Source organism: Rousettus aegyptiacus, unplaced genomic scaffold (assembly GCF_014176215.1).
Source record: "Rousettus aegyptiacus isolate mRouAeg1 unplaced genomic scaffold, mRouAeg1.p scaffold_m13_p_1, whole genome shotgun sequence".
NCBI classification, from domain to species: domain Eukaryota; kingdom Metazoa; phylum Chordata; class Mammalia; order Chiroptera; family Pteropodidae; genus Rousettus; species Rousettus aegyptiacus.
The window spans coordinates 62,904,281-62,928,608 of record NW_023416284.1 but is presented as its reverse complement, the minus strand read 5'-3'; the positions used below and the strand labels follow the sequence as shown (position 1 = coordinate 62,928,608).

General features: G+C 37.7%; 1 protein-coding gene and 1 pseudogene across 1 annotated transcript; both read left to right on the top strand.

Moving 5' to 3' along the window:
- The first annotated feature begins 1,394 nt into the window (after window positions 1–1,394).
- LOC107499103 (ferritin light chain-like) lies at window positions 1,395–17,883 on the top strand. The gene is given in 3 exon segments (XM_036232989.1): window positions 1,395–1,463; window positions 17,375–17,810; window positions 17,813–17,883. Coding segments are annotated over 3 exon segments (576 nt in total).
- Window positions 17,884–22,185: 4,302 nt separating this feature from the next.
- Window positions 22,186–22,535, top strand: LOC107499104 (annotated as a pseudogene).
- Window positions 22,536–24,328: the final 1,793 nt, after the last annotated feature.

Sequence of the window (24,328 nt, the reverse complement as noted above, 5' to 3'; positions counted from 1 at the left end):
CCTATAATTTTAAGAGATCATAGTCAGATCATATTGTAGTTTGGCTTTTTGCTTGACCCTTTCTCACTAGTCTAGGGATTGTCAAACTACAGGCCAAGAGTAATTCTAGCCTATCACTGGTTTTATAAATAAAGTTGTATTGGAACACTCATTTATTTACATGTTGGCTATAGCTGCTACATATGACTGCTTTTATCTTACAGCAGAGTCTGGCCTTGTAACAGAGACCACCAGGCTCCCAAAGCCCAAACTATTTATTATCTACATAGACCATAAGCCCCTTGAAAGCAAGGGTTATATTCTCAATACTCACTGCATTCTAGCATCTAGCAGAGTAATTCGCTCATACAAGGTATTCAATATATATTGGCTGAATAAATCTAGAGTAGGTACATGAATGTTCACTGAATTAAAATCATCTTCAAGAAATAAGGACAAAAAAAAAATAAGGAACAGGGAGCATCAGAACTTCAAATTTTGGCAAAACGAACTTAGATTCTCTATTTCAGCTACATATTCTATCACTTTTTAAAAAATTAGTAAACACTGGGAACCAACACTAATCTTCTAAATGTCAAGGCAACTAGAATTTGCCAAAGCCTGGTTAGAACAAATTAAGCAACTGTGACATGAAATGCTTTAAAATTACAAAATTACTAAATCCACATCTATTTGCTCTGTAGAATATTTCATTCTCTTTGATTAACAAATCTGACTTAAATGAGGTACAGACCTTTTCACAGAGTATTGTAGAGGCTTTAAAAATACCACAACTGGTATGAATTGCCTCCAAGCTGAGTATCTGTGAGGTAATATCAATACACTTGCTCAGAGCTTCCAGAAGTAAACACACAGAATCTGGGCCCTAGTGATTTTACTGCATATGAAAAAAATAATAAAAATAAAGCAAATCTGGAAAGCACTGCATCCCAGCTTGTTTATAACAGCCATTTTAGCTAGTACAGATCCACAATTTATTTGCAAACAGATTAATTAATGTTTCAGCAGCTGTTTGCAGCCAGTCTGTGATTTCACTGAGCACAGATGACACTTTTTTCCTCTTCTATTCCACAGAGGCAATTTCAGCAATGCTTAGATTAGGCTTTTACTGTATCAGCCAACATGATGAAATAAGTTGAGTGCCGAAGCAGCCAAACTGGCTTTACAGGATCCCCAGGCCATCAAGTCTCTGCTGAGTCCCCCACGCTACCTTTCCAGGGCTTCCTTTTAATTATGGCCCCCAAATGCCAGTTTGCAGAAAGATCTGCAAGATCAAACCCTGACATTTTAAAAAACTGTTTTTCCCTTCTATGTTTAGGTCCCTCAGGGTTGGTATTCAGCAATGTGTACCACCGGGTGTAATAAACGCAAATGCTTGAATATTTGTTAGAAACATGACAGAGAATAAACAAATGGAAGAACAAACGCTGAAGAGCCTACAAGTAGTGGAGCGTGTAAGCTTGGTAGGTCGCTACTGACAGAGCAGTGCTGCTCTTCTGATTGTATTTCTCTTCTTGAAGGAAAAAGAAGTAGAGAAGACAAGACAAAATCCCCAAAGCCTCACTAGACTAAATTTCCTTACTCTCCTTTGAACAGACTACACAGATTTTGTTGACTAATTGAGATCAATCCCAGTTGTAAATCGCCTAGCTCTCCTACAGCTTTAATTAAGCTACCAGAGGGAGCTGTTTATCAATTAACACTTGTTACAAATTATTAGTAATTATATGGACTTTGTGTATATACCATAGCCTGCAAGACCAAAACTGGTTCCCAGTTAGGGAAGCAAATGGAATAGATAATGGACTATTTGGATGAAGGCACCACTCATCATCATAATTACAGAATCCCTTTTTTGGCAGAAAGATGGAAGGTAAGTTCCAGCACTATCTGCAGGAGTTGAATAAACACCATTTTAAGTGTTTCTTTTGCCAGGGCTTTGCCAGATCTTATTAACTTGTGACTTTCTAATATGGACTTCAGCTCTGTATTTACTTTTTGAGGAACAAACATAATGGAGATACGAACATTAGGTAAAAGTTGATAATGTATTCAAGCATTAAAGCTACCTATTGCAATATGCTCTGCATTCTGTGATAATTTTAATTGGCTTAATTGAGATGCGCAAGCCTGATTAATGTTTAATTCCTTTATATTAAAAAAAAGAGTCAAGTAGTTCGACATTTCTTCAATTATGTTAGATCTTTCTAGACTTCAAAGGAATGTTACATTAGACAGCTAGATACAGGGCGAACTGATTAAAGAATAAAGACTGCTCATTATAATCTAAGAGTACAAAATTGGTTTGTGTAGCCTTTGAAAGTCAAAATTATGAGCTAAAACTTGAGCTACAGTAATTAACCCAATTTATAGTCATTCTTGCTTATCTATTTGCTTATGATTAGTAATTTAAAATGATCCATGGGATTGATTTACAGATCTAAAACCCATTCAGGGACCCCAAAGGTTTTGTTCATGATTATTAAAAATGGTGGAGGAATGTATTCAGTAGCATTAGTAAACATGTATCAATCAGTGAAAAACACCAGTATAAAATGGTTTAAGAGTCAACTTCATTATTCTAGATGCATAAATACTAAAATATTTGTAAAATGTAATCTACTTGCAAAAACTTTTAGTTTAACTTGCATTTGCTATGGCTCTCTGGAAAAATGGAATAAACAAAAAGTGTGGGTTTCTTAATGTAATCAAGTCAACTTTTCTGATAAATAAGTTTTTTTAAAAAAAGGAATATAGATGAAAATGTAATGTGTTTATATATATCTCTAATACTTCGGTGAGAGTCACCTCTTTATCTCACACATGAATTCTCCAAAGTGTTTTAAATTCATTTCAGGAGTGGGATCACAATAGATTTTGGTCAGGGTTAGAGCAAGAACCAGTAGGGAATCAGGAGATTTTAGAGATATATCTATCAGAAATAAATATTCAGAGTGATTACCACATTTGCTAAATTTTAAATGTCTCCACTACCTCACTGATATAGTAATATGAAAGCTCAAAGCCTTCCATTTGACCAGGGACACATAGAATTCTGGAGCAGAGAGAAAATGGAAGTCACACATTTTTTGGCTTCTTTTATCTACAAAAAAACACAAACTATTTCTTCAGGACATCATTCAGGAGAGCCCTGGGACTCGGAGTAAATAATATTTTCTGGCACTTTATAATATTATGACTCAGTTACTTACTGTATGAGTGAATTTGGGTTAATAGCAATTCTCAAAGTGGATTTCATGGCACACAAATTCATCTAGACACACCATAAAGAAGGATTCCATAGACAGGTAAGTTTGGGAAATTTTCTACCACATCCTTCTCTTAAAAAATCACAATAGCAATTGGTATACCAAATGCTCTACATATTTTACAACAAAATATTTTTTTCACTGAATACCAATTAATATTAGTCAACATTCTCAGATCAAAGTAGTTTAATAATATGTATTTAAACAGAATTGCTGTGCTTGTTTTTTCCCAGAGCAATATCAATTACATATGTCTACATGCATGAGCTTTTCTCATCCCACCTGCCTCACTGGAGGAACGAGCTCACATGCAAAGTCATAACGTTCTACAAATAAACATTGGAGAATAATACAGCTGTTATTCTCCTATTGTTCCTGGCCACTTGTATTGATCTGCATTTGGTATTCTATGTAGCACATGTGCTAGAGTTCACAAATTTAAAGTAGATATGTGAAACGTGTCCAGAAATTAAGGAGGAGGAAATAAATCATTTTAAACTAGGTAAAAATATGAGTCTTAGAAATTTTTTTAAGTGCTAACAAAACACAAAATAGTAATTCCTTTCTCATTGCCCTGTATTTGCTGAGAGAGACTAGAAGCAATGATATGTCATGTCAGTACTGATGAATGCACCTCACACCCAATCTTTGTTTCTAAATGCCATTCCTCACCAGAAGGAATTAGGGCTTCACAGAGAAATGACTCGTTCCAGAATATGTAAAGAATGAGCCTAGAACATCTTGCCAAACCAGAGAGTAAGGAAATATTTAAAGACTGATGGGGACATATCAGAAAGACATGGAAGCCATCTTTGAAGGGCTCTCTGATGGCTAAATCTGGGTCAATTTGAATATCGAAATAATTAGAGTAACAAATTACTATAGTTTGCAAGACCATGCAATATAAATAAATAAATAAATAGATAAATAGATAAATAAATAAATAAATAAATGGCAGTTTTTCCTTGAAGTGAAATGCCAACTTATAAATGTAGAAGGAATAATGAAATTCAAAATCACCATTTGACAACTGCCATAGTAATAATCGTTTCAGGCGAGAATCATTAATGAATGCTAAAATTAGTGGGTTATGCCTTGATGATAAATAAGACATTTGCATAGTCTCGAAGTATCTCCCCATGAGATAGTTTTTAATTACCAAATGAAAAATAGTCACTTTATAGTGGAGAAATCTGGCCAGTACTACATTGAGCACATGATCAAAGTTGGCATTACCACTAATGAGACATATTGACATCATGAACTTCCCAATGCGATGCACTGAGAGGGACTCAAGATCACAACAGCAGCAAGAAGGAAAAAAATAGTCCCTTAAGAATGATAACTTACTCTGGTTTTGCTACTAAACCATCATAAGGCCTTGAATAAGTAATTTGGACATTTCAGGCTTTAACTTCTCCAGCCATGGGATGGAAGAAATGTGTGTAGAAGCAAGGGCAAGAAGAGAGAGAGAGAGAGACCAGTTAGGTGTCTGTTGCTGTAATCCAGGCAAGAGTTTATAGTAACTTGAGCCAGAATGGTGACAGTATAGCCAGCAAGCAAGGAAGTTGAACAAAAGAGTTCACTTCCTGTGAGAGTCTTTGAATGTATCTGTAGGACCTTCTTATCAACTAAAGCCAAGGAGAAAAATCAAGTTTATGCTTTCAGCTCTCTAATCTGTTAATATCAATCTGATTCATTTACTCAACATCAGATAATAGTGTTTACTGAATACTAGGTGCCAAGACCTGTATTAGTTGAGAGGACAGGTACAATGGTAAATAAGACAGATATCTCTGCACCCAAGGAGCTTGCAGACTAGTTGAATATAAAGACAAGCAAATCAGCAATCTACAGTGCAGTGGAGTAATAGCTGTGATGGGGAAATTCGAAAGTTACAGAATCACAGGTGAAGTCCAAGCAACTCAATCTTGGGAGAATCAGAGAGGACTTGCTGGAAGAAGATATCTAGGCTGAGATCTAAAAACTGAAAATCAGTTACCCCTTTAAAGCAAAATGGGGAGGGTGGATGAAGGAAAGATATCTGGGCAAACAGAGCAGCAGATGTGAGGGCTCAGAGATGAGAGAGAGGAATGGCTAACTGAAGGAGCTGAAGGTAATTTAGTGTATACCTGAGTATGTAAAGTAAATGGGAAGTGAGCAGGCAGGATCCTTCTAAGAAGTTTGGTCTGTATCCTGAAGGCAAATTTCAGGAGGGTTCGAAAGGCTTAGCAGGAGAGTAACAATTATTCATTCATTAAAAATAATTATTAGACATCTACCAGGTGCAAAAAACTGTTCTAAGTGCTGGGGAAATAGTAGTGAAACACGATCAGATCTATGTGAAGCAGTGCCCAACATTTTTGGTACCAGGGATTGGTGTTCCTATGAGAATCTAATGCCTGATGATCTGAGATGGAGCTGAGGTGGTGATGCTAGTGCTGGGGAGTGGCTGCAAATACAGACGAAGCTTCGCTCACTAGCCCGACACTTACCTCTTGCTGTGCTACCCAATTCCTAACAGGCCCTGGACCAGTACCAGTCCACGGCCTGGGGGTTGGGGACTCCTGATGTATAGAACAATTATTCTGATGACCAAACAGAAAACTGTATATAGAAAGACAAGAAGAGAGAGAGGGAGACCAGTTAGGAGTTTAATGCTATTTATTAGAAGAGAACTAATAGTAGCTTGGGCCAGGGTGGTGATAGTGTAGGTATAGAAAACAACTTTGGTGCTCCGAGCCAGGAGTTTTTACTGCTGTGCCTAAGAATAGTATAAGTTTAGTGATGAATAGCATTTAGCATGTACACACTTTATCTTTCAGAAGAGCTGACTCTTCAAACCTCCTAGTGAAGCATTCAATTACTGTTTTGACAGTGAGCATTTCATCAACTACTTTACTAGATTTATCCATACTTACCCAGACAAACCATTATTAAAAGTACATGAAATCAGAAAGAAAATCAGCACGCCCAGCCTCCTTCCATGAACAAATGTAAATACAACTCAGAAAATGTCTGCTAAACATAACCATCTTCTAAGTCACTAGAAATACTGTTGGCAGCTGCTGGTGACAACTTATTTCATTACATTCTAATGATGTAAACTGCTCCCTCAGGATGATTTAGCTTGCTGCAGACAAAATGATTATTGCTTCTTTACTCTTGTAGAACACAAATGATTCCTGAGAAACTCAAACCAAATAGTCAGGATTTTAAGCTAACATAGCAGACCAGCAGCATTCTGTGGAGAATAAAAGGATACCTTTCACAGCCCAAATTACTGCTGCACTGCATTCTACCTGTGCAGTCTGTTAGTCTAGGTTTTATTTTGAAGCTTGGGATTTGGGAAGCTGAGAGAATTTCTTAGCATAGTTCCAACCCTTTCCCCAGCCAGAACTGGGTAATCAATAAATACTTTAGCTAGGGCCCCCATGAGTGACTGTGAGAGTAAATGCCTACATGAGGCCCACATACTGCCTCCAGCTGGTGGTGGCTTCAAGGTAGAGAATTCTAAATATCTGCTAGGGGATCTGATGCTTCAGAATTTTCTGAGGTGATTCTTAAAAGTGTAGATTTGTTGGACCTACCTGAGCCCTCCTGAGTCACAACCTCTGGGAATGCAACCGAGGATATGCACGTTTAACAAGCTCCTAGGGGAATCCAACCTGCAGTCAGGTTTGTCAGCTCCTTTAACGGACCACCTGACAGCCACATACAAAAAGTTAGTCAGTATAACCAACAGAAACAAAAGCATCTTGCTCAGGGCTGTTCGCCAGTACCCCATAGTCAAGCACCCTTCATTACTCTGTTCTAGCTGTGGCCCTGAGCTCCAGATGCCTTCTCCTGTTGGTTCTATCTGTGGAACCTTGTGCAAGTTACTTAGCCTTTCTGAGCCTCAGTTTCTTCAACTATAAAATCGGGATAAAATCATAATCCACCAAATTTTTATAAGAATTACTACCTAACATATACTAAGCAGTCAATTATTATTAGTTATTTTAAATTTTTTCTGTCTTTATTCAGGTCTCCCTTGTACTTTCTCACTGGACAACCCTATCTTTAGTTTCTCCTTTAAGCTCAATGTATATCTTCCTCCAATCCTCCCCCAAATTGGCATATCTTCAAATTCTGAACTGGAACTTGCGCACAGACTCCAATCCTACCCAGTCTGGCCTCCTTAGAGCCACAGTAATACTGTCTGATGCCTGTAAGTAGGAATTCTCTCTCTAACGTGGGATTCTTCCTCTGAGTGCCATCATGCATGAGTGGTATGAAATTCAAGACCAGACTGCACAAGTTAACTTACAATAGGAGCTGCCAATGTGACATTCTCTATTTGCCCTAAAAACAGGAACCCCTGAGCCTGCCACATTGCCTCCACAGTAGTGCACTGTCTGATAACACAAGGCTCATAACCATAATAATAAAAATAACTACCACTGATTAATGATCAAATCTGGGCCAAGCTCTATGTTAAGGGTGTCATTTGAAAGCACCTATAAGATAGGTATAGCAGGTCCTCAAATCACGTTTCGTTCAATGTCGTTTAATTACAATGTTGATAAGATACCATACAAACTTAAATTTTGTTTATATCACTTAGTCTAAAGTGAAAAATTGGTAAAATTGGATTCATTATATGTCATCTCACTTAAAGTCACAGAACTCATTGACTATGTTAAGTGAGGACACTGCTAATGTTCCTATTTTGCCTTTGAGCAAACTGAGCCTAGGAAAGATTAGGAAATTCCACACAACCAAGCTTACAAGAGGCAGCAGCCAGGGTCCTAATACATAGCCTGATTCCAACATTCCTTTTTTTTTACCCCTAACCTATTCTAGAGAGCTTAGAATGATGCAAAACCAATGTGATTAAAATCAGAAATCACCTGGCTTTCTTTGTAGGGGACCTTGCTGTCTCAAGCCAATGTTAGCCTTAGTCAAAGCTCCTTATCTGTGAAAGACAATGTGCCGTGAGATAAATACCAGAAAAGTGAGAGTCTTTCTCTGTCATATATAGGTAGATGATGTTGGGTGAAGGCGCTTAAACTCTCTGAGCCTCATTTTTCTTCATTAGTAAAACAGAGACAATAATATCTACCTCTTATGGCTATATATGAAGATTAAATTAGATAATAAATGCAAAGATGCCTTAAAGGGTATACCAAAATTAGCAGTTATAACTATTCATTCCCTCTACTAATATTTATTCAGCACTCACTATGTTCCAAGCCCTGGACATGAAACTGTGAAGAAGATACAGTCCCTGACTATCAACATAACATTAGAGTCTAGTAAAAAGGCAATTACAAAAATAAAGTAATAAGTGCTATAATAGAGGATGCACATGACACAGTGAGGGCACACAGGAAGAACACCTACATCTTTTTGGAGAAAGAGAAATCTAAGTCCAGATCTGGAATTCACCAGAAAAAGAAAACAGGAGGTGACAGAAAGTTAAAGGAGAGTCAGATGTCTACTACGATTTTGATTGGATCATAGTGCCTTTCCTTGGTATAAGAAACGTTGAAAAGAAAGCATATTTGGAAGAAATAAAAAGAAACAATGTTACAAAGGTAATGAGCCTCAGGTACCTGTGGATAGCCAGAGAGAGCTTTTTGATAGGCGACTGGATAAAAAGATCTGGAGCTCAAGAGATTGATTTTGCACGGAGCTGTAGATTTGAAAGTAGCCATTATCATGTGGATCATACTTGAAAGCATGAAAGTTATATGGAGTAAGAAGAAACAAGATGGTCTAGTACAGGAAGGCAAAGAGGAGCCTATTAAAGGGTTTGGATTCTATTCTTTCGTGCTTTTTCACATGGACCTTATTCCATCGAGTATCCTATCCTCTTTTACTTGTTTTTTAACTTCTCTTCTATTTAGTCTTTCCAGGGACATTTAAATATACTAAGTCTCTACTATCAAAAAGATAAATAGCTTTCGTCTACCTAATAACTCTCTACAGTTTCCATCCTGTTTACCCCTCTCCTTTGAAGCTGAACTTTTTAAATAGAATTCTACATTTGGAATCTCCCATTTGTCACTTGCCATTCATTTCTCGGCCTACTCCAGTCTGACTGCTGCCATGTCCCTCTACTGAAGCACTCTTATCAAGGGTTCTAAGAGTCTATTTGTTGCTAAACCCAAAAGATACATCTTTGTTTTTATCTTACCTGGCTTCTCCAAGGTTTTAGAGGTTGGATGTCAGTTCTGTTTGTTTGAAGTGCATTCTCCCCTTGGCGTTACACTTAATTGCTTTTCCTCTCCCCACTTAGAACTGCTCATTCAAAGTCCCTTTGGTGAGGTCTTCCTCCTCCATCTCTCTGTTAAATAATGCTCTTCCTCAGAATTCTTTCCTAAGACCCTTTTCTTATAGTAGAAACATTTTCCCTCTTCACCCACAGCCTGGTATTTTAATCCATCCCCAAGTTATTAGCCTAGGCTAGAAAGAAGTCTAATTCTTTCATTTTAACAGAATAAAGGGAGAAAAAGAAGGTTGAAGTTGTCAGTAATTTTTTATGTTTAGTTGCAGGAAATTAAAGAAGTAGCTACATGATGGTTTACATTTTCTCTGAAAAGTAATGGGCAAGGTCATCTGCTGAACAGGTAGAATGTGGTAGGTGTGAGAATATTAGGACAGAGGAGAAGGTTTGGAAGAGGATTGGAAAGAAAATTAAGTAGGGAATCAAATGGCTAATGGAGAAGTGTTAAGGCCCTATTTTAAGTTGGAAATGATGCTTTTTAAATGTTCTCAATCTGCCTACGGTTTTCTCCAGCAACAAATAAAAACATGGAGAAGGCCACGAGCAGTCTGATCCAAAGCAGAATTCTTTAGGTGGGCTCATTAGAACCCAAAAAAGGACAATAAAAGAAAAGAGATAAGGATAACAGCTCCGTTATGCTCTACTTAGCTTGGTCTCTGTTTATCTTCTGTGAGCTCTTCAAGGAGAGGTGTGGGATTGCATTCTTCTACCCACCACAGTACATACAAGGTCAGTTAGCATACAATGTTGAATGAATAAATGAATGATTGAATGAATAAATGAATACCTCGTAAAAATTGTTTTAATGGACCTCATGGCAAAGGCCTCTTTCTCCAATTCCTGGCATATGTCACTGTTATAATGTATCCATAAATAAAGAGAAGTATCTGGCAACCAACCAAATGGAAGAAGATCTTTATAAGTGTTTCTGATAAAGGGTTAATATCCAAAATATCAAAGGAAAGTATTAATTTTATTTCTTTTCTAGGCATAGCTCTCTTCAATGATAAAATATTTTTTTAAGAAATTATTTTATAAAGCTTAAGATAAGAATGATGGTCATTACTTTTCCTCTCAAATAATATTCTTTTATCGCTTTTCCTCACACCACAACCATGCCAAAGGTTTGGCTACTGTGGAAATTAAATCTTCAGATAGACCATTCCTTGATATAGAATCATTATTTCATTCCATGAATGATTTATTAGTTGCCTATGATATGTCAGACAGTCCTGTAACAAGGCTCTGGGGATAGAATGATGAACAAGACAATTACTTCCCTCAGTAAGACCTATAGACAGATGAGGAAGCAAAATAATGGCCCAGCAATGACTGCATCAGTCAAGATACAACTCCCAAAATTTCAGTGGCTAAAAGACAACAAATGTATATATCTCAAACACCCTATTGTGTCTTTACAACTCTCCATGATAGCTGCCCTCCAGATGAAGACTCACCTTTGCACCTCCCTTATCAACACATGCTTTCAGAATTTCCATGGCAGAGGAAAAGAGGGAGGGACTTGAGCTCAGAGTAGCCTATGTCAATCCACTCACAATTCACCAGCCAAATCAACCACATGGCCACACCAGCTTCAAGAAGGTGAGACAGTGCAATCCTCTCCTATGCTCAGAAGAAACAAATACTATTGAACAGAGGAAATGCCTGCCACAATGACATACAGAATAGAGTCTATGGAAGAGCATTAGGATTTTATAAGAGCACACATGAGGAGCCTCTCAAGTCTTGAGAAGTCGAGGAAGGCTTGCTAGGGACATAATATTTAAGCTAAGACCCAAAAGATGAAGAGAATTTAATAAGTTAGATAGATGGTAAAGGGTGAGAGTTCTAGGGAGAAGGAAAAGTTTATATAAAGAAAGCCTGGGAGGTTTATTCCTTTGTTTAGTTCTGCTAGAGCTACAGAAGTTATAGCCAACAACAGGGATGTAAATGGTGAAATCAGAAGAATCAGGGCTGGAGGAATCAGCAATAAGCCTAGACAGACACATATACACATCATCTATATAAAATGAAGAAGTGGAGGTAGGTGTTACTAGTGTTTTGATGGTAGTGCTTACCCCTACTACTCTCTAGGGACAAGGACTGAGAAATTCCAAAGTTTCAGGACCGAGCTCCTTGGAGCCCACTGAGAAGGACAAAGCTACTTCCCCACCAACTAGGTCCAGGATAGAGAAGTAGCAAGTTAATTATGTACTCCAATCTATTTCTCCTAATGTCTCCCACCCTCAGAGCATCCTCTCTAGGAAACTATTGCACTGACCTCATATGGTTACTGAGAGGATCAAGCAGCTTGAAGCTCACAGTTTCTTAGAACATAGTAAGACTCCAATTAAGTCACTTCTTACTCTGTGACCCACACCGAATATGGGACTCCTCTTAAGCTACATACTTTGAAACCTCCCCATTTAGTAAAAACTATCAGCCACATTTTACAGATGAGACAACTGTGAACAAGAGTATAATACCCCTAGGGATACACAGCTAGTTGTGATAGAAGCAGAGAATTAAAGCTAGGACTGTCTTAATTTAAAGCCTGCTTAAATGTGTGTTTAACTAAGTTACTACCAACAGAAGCAGAACTGCCAAGTTCATTTAGAATGAGGCTGATACTATATTTGACTGAAATTCTCTTCCTATAGGTACATATGTATTAAGCAAGTACAAACCAAAAGCCAATCATAAAGGGTAATCAACACTCTCTGTAATGATGGTGACCCTCTAGCATAGACATCCAAGAGACACAGCTAAAGACTCCTTGTTTAATTTTAAGTGTCTTCTCATACCTTTATGACCCCTCCAAATTTTCTTGGTCGACTAGAAGCAACTTAACTCTCAAAACCACATATCTCTTTCACTCATCTGAACACACTTCTTAGCGCAGATTAGAATTTGTTAAAGATTAATTCTTAAAGCATCCTCGAGCTTTCTTTTCCAACAAAGGAAACATCAATTATAGGCTCACACATAAACTTTGCCCCTTTCTTGAATACTTGCTGCCCTTTATAAATCTTAGATTTCTTCCCCTTGAGTATTTGTTCAAAGGAGAGATTTTATTGCCTCCAGGGGTTGTTAAACTGATTGCAATACTGCCTACTTAGAGCAGTTCAGTGGGAATTACGCTGGTTCAATGCTGTCAGACCCAGAATATAGCTGTCAAATAGCATTACAAGCAAAACACCCTTGATAAGAAATAATGACCAAATGTCAATCTGTTTTTCACTACCCTTACTACAGACTTCTCCTGCCACACAAAAAAGGCAACATTTTATACATTATAGTAATAGCACATTTCTGATATTTCAGTTAAAATTCTAACGGTGTTTTCAAGGATTTAAAAAAAAACAGTTTTAAATGCATTCTGAGCTCAGAAAATTGATGAAAGCATTTTTTTTCTTTTAATGAAGTATTTGGCAATCTGTTGCAAAACTAACAAAGTTTATTAATGCAAGTAAATACAGGGTTGTCTTAAAACCATTTTTAAGTTTTATCATTCATTCATTCAACCGAGCCTCTACGAGTTCGGCATTGTGATGGACATTAGAGTACAACTGGTTCCATGTGAGCCACTCTAAGGAGCCTAGGCGTAATCCCGCAGGGAGAAAATGAGATTTTAGGTGTGATCAGATTTGATCTCCAGGAAAATTAAATTAAATTAAATTAAAGTCATTCTCTCTCATGCCTCCCTGTTCTTTTCGTTCACAGCACTGATTATAAGTTATAATCAGATATAGGTTTATACACATTTTCCCACTAAATTGTAAATCCATGAAACTCAGTGATCATGTCTACTTTGTTCATTATCATATACCCAGATCCCAATACAGTGCCTGATTTAGAAGCCATTTGGTAATTATTTGAGAGGATTAAAATATGAATAAACAAATAAATTTATTGCAGGGTTAATACTGTATTTTAAAAGATCAGTAAGACTATTGAAGTATATAGATAGATCATGGGAACCTAAAATAAGGCAATAATATTGAGGCAAAATAGGACTCAGTTATATATTTAATGTAGATGGCATAGAAAGGAAAAGTGTCTAGAATACCTCAGAAGTCTCTAATTTTACCTCATGAATGTTGATACCCTCGACTAGAAAAAGAAATATTTAAAGGTAAATGACTCTTCATCAGCTATGCCCTGGTGAAATGTCATTTCTAAATTTTAGGTATTATAAAAGATCCAGAAGATACGAGTAAGATATAGTACATAACCTTGTTAAAAAGTGTTTATTATATTATTTTCAAAGAATTTTTAAAGTATAAATAATTTGATTTAATCCATATAATCAACTAATAGATGATCCAATATCACACTGACCATCAATAATTAATCTTTTCCTCTATATCCTCCTCCACTTCCATCCTCTCCATTAAGAAAAATTATTTTTAACCTGAAAGAATAGAATATCAGTTTACTAATAAATTATGTCAAATCATTTCCTGCTCCTGAAAAGGGTTATAATGTCAGTACAGTTGAAGAATAGCATAATGTCCTCAAGCTGAGAAAGATATTTGATTCGGCTTCCCAAACATGCACTTCCCCTCCATCCATTCTTTACTATACACTGCTTGAAAGCCTTTCATAGATCTCCCATTGAATTAAAAATTACATTCAAGCTCATTTGCCTTGCAATCCTAGCCTCTGTAATTTGAATCCTACCTGCCTTTCTAATTTATCTTACATAAATGACCAATGTCACCCTAAGAGCCAGTTTTGTTTTTTTCCTCATCATGGGAAAATTAGTCTCATTACACTGTGTTTATGTTTTTTGTCTTTGGGCAAGAATAGTTTGATTGCTGTTTCATCAGACCTGTTTCTTTGCTATCTCTAAATATCAAATTTATCGCCCCCAAAAAGGAAAATTTTTCATTACTAAAAACATTACTGTTCTAGTTAATTTTATGTGTTAACTTGACTAATAAAATGACCACCAACAACAAAAAAATGCAATAGGATCTAGGGGAAATTATAAAATTGTAAATATTGTAGGAATAATATCATAGAACAGGTATCTACATTTCCATGGTGACCATTTTTAAAGGACTTATAAAGACATGCTTTAATGTCTTCTCTGTAAGCCAATAAATTAGAATGTACCAAATTTTGTTATAATTCTTATAGAATTATTTTCACAAGGATATTAACAAATAAGTTGTTTTTAACTCTTGATGCCATTACTGAATTTATTTTCCAAAATCAAAAGTCTAAAATAATTTTTTACTAAGTTCTTTGTGTTTTATTATTTTTAGTCCAAAAACAAGAGCATTTCCAAATGAGAAAAATATTTGAACTGCAAAATAAGACATAAAACAGGAGATTTTGCTTTATGTTAACGGTAATCCTATTTCTTTGAAGAAAAAAAAATGTCAGACTTTGGTCACAATTCCTAAGCTCTCTTAAACATTCCACATAACTGAGAATTAAAAAAGCAAATACAGAACTGAAATAAGAAGAGTATCAGACATAAAAATCCTGAATTTTTTTTAAAAATAAAAACTTTTAAACATGATGTATAAAAGGAATGTTGTCATTGATTAAAGCAAATTATTCTCACCTTCACAGGGAATGAAGTGCATAGCTTTAAAAAAAAAAAAAAGGTTCCAGGTCAGTCTCTTTTAAAGTGCCTTCCTGATATCCACTCACAGTTTATCTGAGCTGTACGTCTCTTTTCTTACTTTAAGTGTGTCAACTCCATTACTACTGAATGGTTTCTGACCACTAGAGCCCCAAGATGTGCTTTGCATTCATTTTGAAATCTCTAGTCAACAACTCTGCTCCAATATTCTTCGTGGGGGGGGGGGGGGGTGGAAGGGGGTGGTGAGGATCAGATATCAAAAGTCTTTGCTTCCTCTCTCTCCTATAAATTTGAACCTGACCTTTCCATCAACCCTGAGGCTAATCCCTACATATTCTCTCTTTCATTTCATCCCACTTTGTCTGGAGCCTTATGACCTTAATCGCCCTCTCTCTTCTCTTGGCCTTGCCTTTTCCACCCGGTTCTTTACCTCAGCTTATACAGACACTCATGTTTTTCTTCTTGGTTTTCTTTATTGGTCCTGTTATTCCCTTTACCTGTCGGGTCTTTCCCTTGACTGCCAAAAAAATAAAAATAAAAATAGTCTATTTGGCTCCTTTCATGACCTCAGTTGGATTCACTTTTCAGTTCATTTCAACCCAGCTTCCTCCTCCACCTCCACTCCTGACACAGGGACTCTTTAAGATCATAATCATAAGGGCAGCTAAATCTGATATCTCTTTTGCAGTCCTCATCTCACTTGATCTTTCTTTAACATCTGACCCACAGATCGTCCCTCCTTTCTCAAAATGTCTAAACCTTATTTTTGTGCCATAGTCCCCTTTAACAGTCTGATGAAGCCTATGGACTACTCAGAATATTGTCCTTAAATACAAGAAACAAAACACTTGGATTTACAAAAAAAAAAAAAAAAATTTACTGAAACATATTTATAAAAATATTTTATTTGTGATATAGTAATATGCATACTGCTTCATGAAAACATAAAATGAGAAGATAAATCAACAGAAAAGTTGCCTTTCACCAGAGAGTGTCTTGCAATAGAATCTAGGTTTGAGCACTTTCTACTGGCGTTTCATGGGAAACACCTCTGCATACCCACCCACACACACACCAGATCACCATGTCTCACGGGGGATCAACCACCCTGGTTCTGCTTTCCAAGCTTGCGGCATGGGAGGGTGGGTGTGTGGCAGTGTAGAGACTTATGCCTTTAGTTATCTGCTCCCATCCCTCACCTGGCTCAAGTACAACTCAGATGTCACTTCCCTACTCTCTACCAGTGCTGGGCTGGTGCTGCAATTTTTTCTTTTATGTCAGAGGGTCATGACTTACTCATTGCAATGGGGAGGAGAAAAAAAATGGCACAGTCAAAAAGTTTTCCCCTGCCTATCCCCCATTCTTGTCATGGAAACTTCTACTCTGAGCCACCACTGTTTTCCCATAAAAGGGTCCAACCACTTCCTCTCTCCCCAGAGATTTGTCACAATTTTGATGTTCTTCTCTTAGATCCAACAACTCTCCATGCTCTGTCACAGCTACCTTGTTGAGTTCAGGAGAGGGAACCATAGTTTATGTTACCTCACCACTGCTTTTTCTTAATTACAAAGTATAATCATCTCTGGGAAAGAAAGGGAAGGGGTCATCTACAGAGGAGTAAGGATTATTTGGACATTTTTTATTTTATTTTATTTTATTTATATATTTATTTTTGGACATTCTTAAATGGCATGTTCAGATGCATACCTGAGGCTTAGTCCAAAGTAACTTTCACTCAAAGCAAGTCATGCTAAGTACAATGGCAAAAGATGATCACTCTTGAAGTTCAAGGAAACTATTGAGTCGATTTCTAAATATCAAAAATATGTAGGCAAAAAAATTAAGAAGAATTGAAGATATGACCAATGAGCAAAGAATATGCAATGGGGAAAGGACAGTAACTTCAATAATGGTGTTAAGGAAACTGGACAGCCACATGCAAAAGACTGAAACTGAGCAGCGTGCCTGGCCACCCACAGACCTGTCTCTTGCTTCGATAGTGCTCCCACAAAGCAGACCTTAGGACTCCCCTCTTTCTGGCCTCCAAACACTCTCCAACCTCCTTTCCTGTCACAACCTCCCGAATCATCTTCTCAGCCATTCCCTATCTCTGGAACCAGCCAACACTGTTTTGTTTTGTTTTGGTTTGGTTTGGTTTGGTTTGGTTTGGTTTGGTTACCTCCTTATTGTCAACCAACCATAAGTTCTCCAATTTGTCAAAATTATTTCATCAAGGTGGAAGGCCATCATACCCTTCCCCCGACCTTCTCGATCAACCACCTGGTCGGCCTGCATCTGTGGGCCTCCTACACCTACCCCTCTCTGGGCTTCTATTTCCACTGCAGTGGTGTGGTTCTGGAGGATATTGGCCACTTCTTCCATGAGTTGGTTAAGAAAAAGCACCAGAGCACCCACCGTCTCTTGAAGATACAAAACCGACACGGTGGCCACGCCCTCCTCTTGGATCTGCAAAAGGCCTCCCAAGATGAGTGGGGTAAAACCCAGGACCTCATGGAAGCTGCCACAGTCCTGGAGAAGAACCCAAACAAGGCCTTTTTTGATCTCCATGCCTTAGGTTCTGCCAGCACAAACTCCCATCTCTTCCAGGAGAGCCACTTTCTAGATGAGCAGGTGAAACTCATCGAGAAGATTAGTGACCACCTGGCTAACATCTGCAGGCTGGCCAGCCCCAGGCTGACAGGGGCAACTATCTGTTCCAAAGGCTCACTCTCAAGCACAACTAGGGGCTTCTGGAGCCCAGCAGCCTTTGAGAGACCCCTCTGCATCCCCCTGGAATCAGGCTTCTACCTTAGCTTCTCCCTGCAGCCTCAGAGTCAGCTTTTCATCCTGCAGCTTTCTTCCAAGCCATGGACCAAATGGAAACGATAAAGCTTTTGGCAGAGAATGAGAGAGAGAGAGAGAGAGAGAGAGAGAGAGAGAGAGAGAGAGAGAGAGAGAGAGAGAGAGAGAGACTATCTTATACTACGTACAAAAGTTAACTCAAAATGGATTAAAGACCTGAACATAAAAAGACCTAAAACCATAAAATGAGTAGAGGAAAACATAGGCAGTAAGCTTCTTAACATCAGTCTTAGATTTGACACCAAAAGCAAAAGCAAAAATAAATAAATATGACTACATCAGACTCAAAAGCTTCTGTACAGTAAAAGAAACCATCAACAACATGAAAAGGCAACCTACTGAATGAGAGAAAATATTCGCAAATCATATATCTGACAAGGAGTTAATATTTGAAATACATAAAGAACCAATATAATTCAACAGAAAAAATATATACAATTAAAAAATAGGCAGAGGACCTGAATAGACATTTCTCTTAAGAGGACATAGAGACGGTCAAAAGACACATGAACTAGTGCTTAATGTCATTTATGACCAGGGGGTGATAAATGCAAATCAAAACCACAATGAGATATCACCTCACGCCTGTTAGAATGGCCATTATATATATATATATATATATATATATATATATATATATAGACAAGAAATAACAAGTGTCGGCGAGGATGTAGAGAGAAGGGAACATTTTTGTGCTGTTGGTGGTAATGCAAATTGGTATAGCCACTATGGAATCACAATGGAGGTTTCTCAAAAAATTAAAAAGTAGAACTACAATATGACCCAGCAATCCTACTTGGGGGCATATATCCATAGGAAATGAAAAAAAATATCTGCAGCTCCAAGAAATGAAAACAACCTAAGTGTTCATTGATGGATGAATGGAAAAAGGAAATATAAATTATATATACAATGAAACAGTATTCAGCTATAAAAAGAAGAAAATCCTGCCATTTGCAACAACCTAGACAGAACTTCAGAGTACTATACTAAGTAAAATAAGTCAGACAGAGAAAGACAAATACTGTATGATCTAACTTATATGTGGAAATTTAAAAAAAAAATAATACCAAGCTTGTAGATACAGTGAACAGATTGCTGATTGCCAGAGGGAGAGGAGCGAATCGTGTGAAAGGGGTCAGAAGGTACAGACTTCCAGTTAATAAATAAGTCCTGAGGATGTTATGTGCAGCATGGCGACTATAGTTAATAATACTGTATTGTATATTTGAAAGTTGTTGAGAGTAAATCATGAAAGTTCTCATTACAAGAAAAAAATGGTAACTGTGTGGTGATGGGTGTTAACTAGACTTATTACGGTGATCATTTCATATATATATGTATATAAAATCACATTATACACCTGAAACTAATGTATATCGATCATCTCATTTTTTAAAAAATGAAGAATCAAAGAAATATCTATCTATCCATAGCACCTTCTGCCAAAATTCTTAGTTTCAAGATCCGATTCAACCATTTGACTTATACAAGTTACTTATCCTCTCTATGCCTTAGTCTCTTTATTGATTAAACATGGTAGTAATCGTACTCAATTCATAGGGTGGTTGTGAGAATGAAATGAGATAATAAACATAAAGGGCTACTAATTACATCTGGGCACAGTAATTACTCAATTAACATTAGATACTGTTATACTTTTTTCAAATATAATAGCTAGAACAGCAAGAGAGCCCCAGGTGAGGAGTCAGAATCCCTGGGGTTCTAAATCCGGGTCTGAAACTAATTCACTGTATGACCTTCAGCAAGTCACTTCACTTCTCTTTGGCTTAATTTCCTCACGTATAAAATGAGATGGCTGGATTACCGTTTCCCTAAGTCTTTTCCAACTGTGCGATTCCCAATTGCATCGTGTTCTTACTTCTGCATTAAAGAGAAGTTAAAATGGTCATACATTAAGTGGGAATCAAGTCCTTTGTTTCATAAGTATTTATCAAGGCAGTGTGTAAAGATAAATGAAAGACATATTTCACCCTATGGGTATTCAAAAGACTGTCGACTAAGTAGCTCTGGGGTTATACGGGGTTTGCCACAAAAGAATAAAAGTTGGAAGCATATTCTGTGGGCTGAGGTGCTATAACATAAGTTCTGCTTCCAAATATAATTATAATGTATGCTGTACCACCCTCAGTGAATTAAGAAAAATGCCAATTAGACAATTAGCCTATGTCTACTCTGACCCAAGGTATGAATGGACATGTAGATACAATGTACAACTGCAACAGGAAGAATACCCTACTTCCAAGTATGCAGAGTGGAGATCAAGGAGGATATGTAACATGTTTCTAGACAGGGTGAAACAGTCATCCTGCCCTAGATACCTAACTTCACAATTAGAGTTTTCTTCCTTTAGCTAGAGCATTATATTCCTATTAAAATGTAACTGACTCTGAGGGGTCAGCAATCATTTAGATCTTAGTATGAATGAGTTTATTCAGCTCTTTCTCCTAAAAACAGGAACAGAAAAAAGCATGAAGACAGAATTCCCCCTCTAATTAGAGGGAAAGAGAAAGGCAGAGGGATGACTGTAATCTTTAAATTATTCATTTAAATAATATTTAATTAAATTATGGAGTTATAATTACAAATAAGCAGATTTAGGGACAAGCACAGGGAGCCACATAGTCACACACCTTACAAGGGGAGCAGGAGCACATGGGAACACTAGAGAACGGCCAACTAACAGGAGAGTCCGGTCAGTTGACGGCACAAGACAGCATGTGGGCTGGTCAAGAGCTTCAACTGCACTTCACAATTTGCTTAAGGCTGGGTCTAACTATCTGCCATTACCAAACTCTACCTCTGCTAATTAAGAAATCTAATATAACACAAAACCCAAATAAGTAAATGTGATCATACTGTTGGGTCTCATGCTATGGCAAGTACGTTTACTGTGTGCTAAATGCTAGATACGGTCAGGTGTTTTATGTAATCTTTATCTTCTTTGGTCCTCAGCACAACACTGTAATGTAGACATTATTATTTCATTCTATAAAGGAGGAAATTGAGGTTAAGTAATTTTCCCAAAGACAGAACATCCATGAAGAGAAAGAACCAGGATTCAAACCCATGCCAACTGACTCCAAAGCCTAAGCTCCTCATTACTATATTTAGCTGAATTCTGTACGTGTTACCATGAAATATTACCAATAACATCTATGTACTGTTCATTAATTAAAACTTTTGTGGAGCATGAAATGTCAGGCCCCACGCTGTGCACGGAGGATAGGGACATGAACACAGCCCTATTCCTGAGGAAATTTGACTCTAATAAAGAATAAGGCATATTCAGAGCACCTGGGTGTAAATGCTAACTATACTTCTAATTGGTGTGTAAACCTCAGGGAAGTTAGTTAATGTCTTTCAATTTCACTTTTCCTGCATGTAAAATCAGATGAGTTCCTACCACATAGGGTTCTTGGGCAGGATCATAAATATATTAATAGTTAGCATAGTGCCTGGAAAACAGTGGACACACAATAAACATTACCTAAGATGATTATTGTCACTGATACTGTGAACAAGCAGGACTCCTGGGAGGTAATCAAAAAGCACGATTCAACTGTTCCTTTAAAATGTATGCAGAGCGGAGAGAGCACTTCCGCTAGTCCTCGACAAAATCTCACATGTCATCCAACATTTCTAAAGATTCCTAGGTAATAAAGAGTATTCAAGTCACTTTAAGTCATGAAAACTGTCTTAATTCAGAAATCAGAATGCCCAGTCACAGGTAAGAAGTACAACTTCTAACCTGGTTCAATGTTAAGTCGTTTCTGGGGTTTTGCTGAAGGCCGACAGCATTCAGTGAGAAAGGCCTCAGTCTTCCTCTTTCCCCACAGTGCCTTCCAGCCCTCAGCATTTCTTCACTCCCCAGCTTGTCACTAGGTTTCTCACCCTGCCAGAAGCAAAAAAAAAAGAAAAAAAAAAAAGAAAAAAAAAGTGCGATTGAAGAGAGGTAAAGAGAAACAGAAAGTTGTTCTTATTTTGACTGATTCTCTTTGGAGCCATTTTCTTACATTTGAGGTTTTCTTTGCTTTGGGTGTTTAAAGATAACCCTTTCTGTCTAACAATTTCTTCAAAGCCTCCTCCCCCGAAAATTTTTTTTAAAGAATATTTGAGGCGGCTGTTCTTGGTTGGGGCTGTCCCACATCTAAAGCAGAGAGATGGTGACCACAAAGAAGACGAAAATGTCCCTGGAGGCCACCAACTCTAGGCTTCCTTTTGCTATGAAAAGTGGAAAGTGCATGCTGGGGTACAAGCAGACTCTGAAAATGATCAGACTTTTTTGCATTTTCAGACTCTGAAAAGGCAAAGCGAAACTGTCCAGCCTTGAGGAAATCTGGAACACAGTACTATGCCATGTTGGCCAAGACTGGTATTCATCACTATAGTGGCAATAATATTGGATTGGGCACAGCATGTGGAAAATATCAGAGTACGCATACTAGCTGCCACTGATCCAGGTGATTTTGATATCATTAGAAGCATGCCAGAACAGACTGATGAAAAGTAAACCACACAAATTATTTTTTTAATAAAGCTGGGCAGAGCTTGTTTTATTTTTTAAAAAAAGAAGAAAGAAGAAAAGGAGGAGGAGGAGGAGGAGGAGGAGGAGGAGGAGGAGGAGGAGGAGGAGGAGAAGAAGAAGAGAAGAAGAAGAAGAAGAAGAAGAAGAAGAAGAAGAAGAAGAAGAAGAAGAAGAAGAAGAAGAAGAAGAAGAAGAAGAAGAAGAAGAAAGGAAGAATACTAACTACTCTTCCTTTTACAAAGGAAACGTTTTTTCACTGGCTGACCACTTTTCTCTATGGTTCTCCTGGAGAGACTCCAGGCAGCAATCTTGGGAAAGATTTATAAGGACTCCAGACTGGCTCAGACTCCCCCGTGGCTCACATTTGCTCTAAAGGAGACTCCAACATCTCCCAACAAGCTCTGGGAGTGTCCCCTTCCTCTGCCGTCAGAGATGCTGGCCAGCCAGTCTTTGCCTTTTACAATTTCTAAGCAAGACTCAAAAAGCAGTCTCCTGTCTCCCTAACTGCCAGAGACACGTCTCCACGTGGTCCCTTTGAAGCCTCTCTCCTGACTCCAGATGATGGCAGAGCACCCTCCCCACTCCTCCCAGTGGGGGTGGAGAACTCAGTACAGCTCTTTCAAAAGAAATCCTCCCTATCAAAACTCTTCTCACCTCCACTTTCTTGATCCTTCAATATCCACGATGTGAGTGGGGTTCTTCTCTAAGAGTCAAGAAACTCATGGAAATTTCTATCTTTGGATGTTACCTAACTGAAATTTCATATTTATTGCATCTTGGTGTTTTGATCAAAACTTCAACTTAACATTCTATTACATTATTTTATTATCGTTTTAATCAAAATATAAAGCAACTGTCAACCAGTAGGATATGTGCTATAATACAAATATAAACCAACTGCTATGGTAATATAGAGGGCAGATAAACTTTATCCAGGACTAGGAGTAGAAATCAGGAATGAAAGACTTCATGGAGGCAATGGCATTTGAGTTGAACCTTCAAGGATCCATTTGTGCATTTAACAAATATTTACTGAGTACTTATTATGTCCCTAGCAGTATTTTATGTGCTTTTGAATCTATCCATGAGCAAAAAGATTCCTGCTCTCATGGAGCTAGCATTCTAGTAGAAGGATGAAAGAACAACAGGTAACAAACATAATAGAAAGCGATAAATGATATAGGGGGGAAAGGAAAAAGCAGGGCTGGAAAAAGAAGTTCACGAAACGGAAAATAATATGAACAAAAGCCTGGAGGTTAAGGGGAATAATATAAACAAAGAATGCAATAATAACAGTGTGGCGACCAGACTACAGAGCAATATCAAAGATGCGTATGCCAGTTTCGGCCACAGGCTCATCCCAACTCAGCCATTGGCTTTGAGCACCCAGTTATCTGCATGTAACCCCACCTTCTTCCTGGAACCCATGAGAATTTGCTTTTTGCATTTATCCACACGGACACATGTCTAACACCAAGAAAGAAAAGAAGTACAAGTAAAAGAACTGAAAAAAAAAAACCTGTTTTCTTAACATTTTTTTTTTAAGTTAGAGTTCCATAAGACATTGGGCTGAAAAAGCTTCGGTGCTTATTCAATAATAATCCAAGAAAATGATCAAACACCTATTCCACAGCAGGCATAGAGCTGGTGCTACAGATATGGTAACGTACAAGGTAGATACAGTCCTTATCCATGTAACAAAGAGTAGCACAAAGGGAGAAGCAAGCCCCGCAGCTCTGCAAGGGGTCCAGCATGACTGGCACACTGAAAGGCAACAG